This window comes from Propithecus coquereli, unplaced genomic scaffold, assembly GCF_000956105.1.
Source record: "Propithecus coquereli isolate 6110/MARCELLA unplaced genomic scaffold, Pcoq_1.0 Scaffold531, whole genome shotgun sequence".
NCBI classification, from domain to species: Eukaryota; Metazoa; Chordata; class Mammalia; order Primates; family Indriidae; genus Propithecus; species Propithecus coquereli.
In genome coordinates, this window is record NW_012151186.1 from 292,078 (window position 1) to 293,811 (window position 1,734).

The 1,734-nt window shown below is 44.1% G+C and overlaps 1 protein-coding gene across 1 annotated transcript in view; it reads left to right on the plus strand.

The window, feature by feature from the left end:
- Window positions 1-1,734, plus strand: part of FANCA (Fanconi anemia, complementation group A) — a 75,292-nt gene that overhangs the window by 13,517 nt on the left and 60,041 nt on the right. The window contains exons 2-3 of the mRNA XM_012657159.1: window positions 669-778; window positions 1,114-1,207. Coding sequence (XP_012512613.1) covers window positions 669-778; window positions 1,114-1,207 — 204 coding nt within the window. The remainder of the gene's footprint in view (window positions 1-668; window positions 779-1,113; window positions 1,208-1,734) is intronic.

Consider the following 1,734-nt stretch of genomic DNA (forward strand, 5'->3'; position numbering starts at 1 on the left):
CCCCTCCCTCCCCCGGGACCCCCTCCTTCTCCCAGGATCCCCCTCCGCGCCCCTGACCCGGGTGTCCCCTCCCTTCCCCGGCGGACCCAGGCAAACTAGGACATCAGGATAGGGGCTCTGCAAACTGGAGGTTTAAGTTTCACCGCAAACGTCAGTCCAGTATCATTGAATTTAACTTAGCAGGAGAGCCACACAATCCGTGTTGAGCGAGAATCAGACCCAAGAAATTATCGTTGGCTCGGTACTGTTAACTGCAGACTTGATTTAGATCGCATCGGTTTTCCCCATAATGTCCCACGTCGTATGTTGTCGTATGTTGTCGTCCTCCTAGGTGTTCTGTCTGGGCCCTCAGCGCTAGAGGAGGGCTGGTCTGTTATTTTATAGAACGTCCTTCAGTTGGGTTTGTCTGGTGTTTTCTCACGACCGAATGGAGGAATCCCACAGAAACAGCGTGTGTCCGCAGTGCATCGGGTCGGGGCTACAGGATGGCACAGTGTCTTATTTAAACAGTGATTTTTTTTTTTCAGCATAATATGGGGGTACAGATGTTTAGGTTACGTATGTTGCCCTTGCCCCTCCCCCAAGTCCGAGTTTCAAATATGTCCATCCTTCGGGTGGTGCGCATTGCACTCTAAACAGTGATTTTTGAAACTGATTTTCCCCATTAGCAGGAAGGGTCAAGAGGCAAAAATATAATCCTGAAAGGGAACAGAAATTAAAGGCATCAGCTGTGCACCTCCTGAGAAGCCACCAAGACTTGAATGACCTCTTGCTTGAGGTAAGAGAAAATTGATTTTCCTTTGCCAGCAGGTACAGGTTCGGTTTTTTGAACCCAGCTACGGCATTGCCTGCGTAAGAAAACATCTGGAAAGCCTGGAATCTGGTAGGGGCAGTCATTGAATTTTGACTACGTGAGAAGAAAAACTGGCGGCATTTATATCTTTGGATGTAAAAGAAGTTGAAAAGTGAATTTAATAATTCTTGAAAGGTTTTAAAATTTTTTACTTTTTAAAATATTTGAAAATAGCTCAGTAGGCATTACATACACACAGATTGTGTTTATGCACACAGTGTGAGTTTTAAAAACGGAGTTCTTTGTATTTTGGTTTCTAGGTAGAAGGTCCATCGTGTAAAAAATTGTGCCTCAGCGAACTGATTGCTTGTGAGGGTCCTGAGCCCTACACTAACCATTCTGGTTCATTTATAGGTAAGTTATAGTTTCATTTTCTTAATATATTGAGTTACAGAGGATTTTTTTTTATATGAAGTGACTATGATCTGCTTATAATTAGTAGAAATTTAAATTCCCCCCCAGATAACGGTTTTCCACTTGTGTGTATAGTCACACATTACAAATCATGTTTTTGTGATTTGCTTTGGGCTTTTTATGATGCCGTGTTTAAAAATGACTCAACGTGGGGCTCAGAAGCAGGAACCAAAATGTCCCTTGGGAAGCAGGGGACAGCCACAGCAGGGATGTGGCCGAAACAGGTTGTGCCGAGCTCCACAGAGCAGACGGGAAACCGGAAATACGTTCCTAGGTGCCCCCCCTACCCCCAGCCTGAGAGTGTGAGGTGGGGGGAGTTCTGGGGCAGTAACAAAATGAAAGCCATTTCCTGGTCCTTTTCGTTTTTATTATGTAATGACTGTTGTTTCGGAAAGTGATATTAAGTAATTTATTTTAAATTTCTATTAAAATAACCTCAAATAATAGGCCTGCCTTGACAACTGATC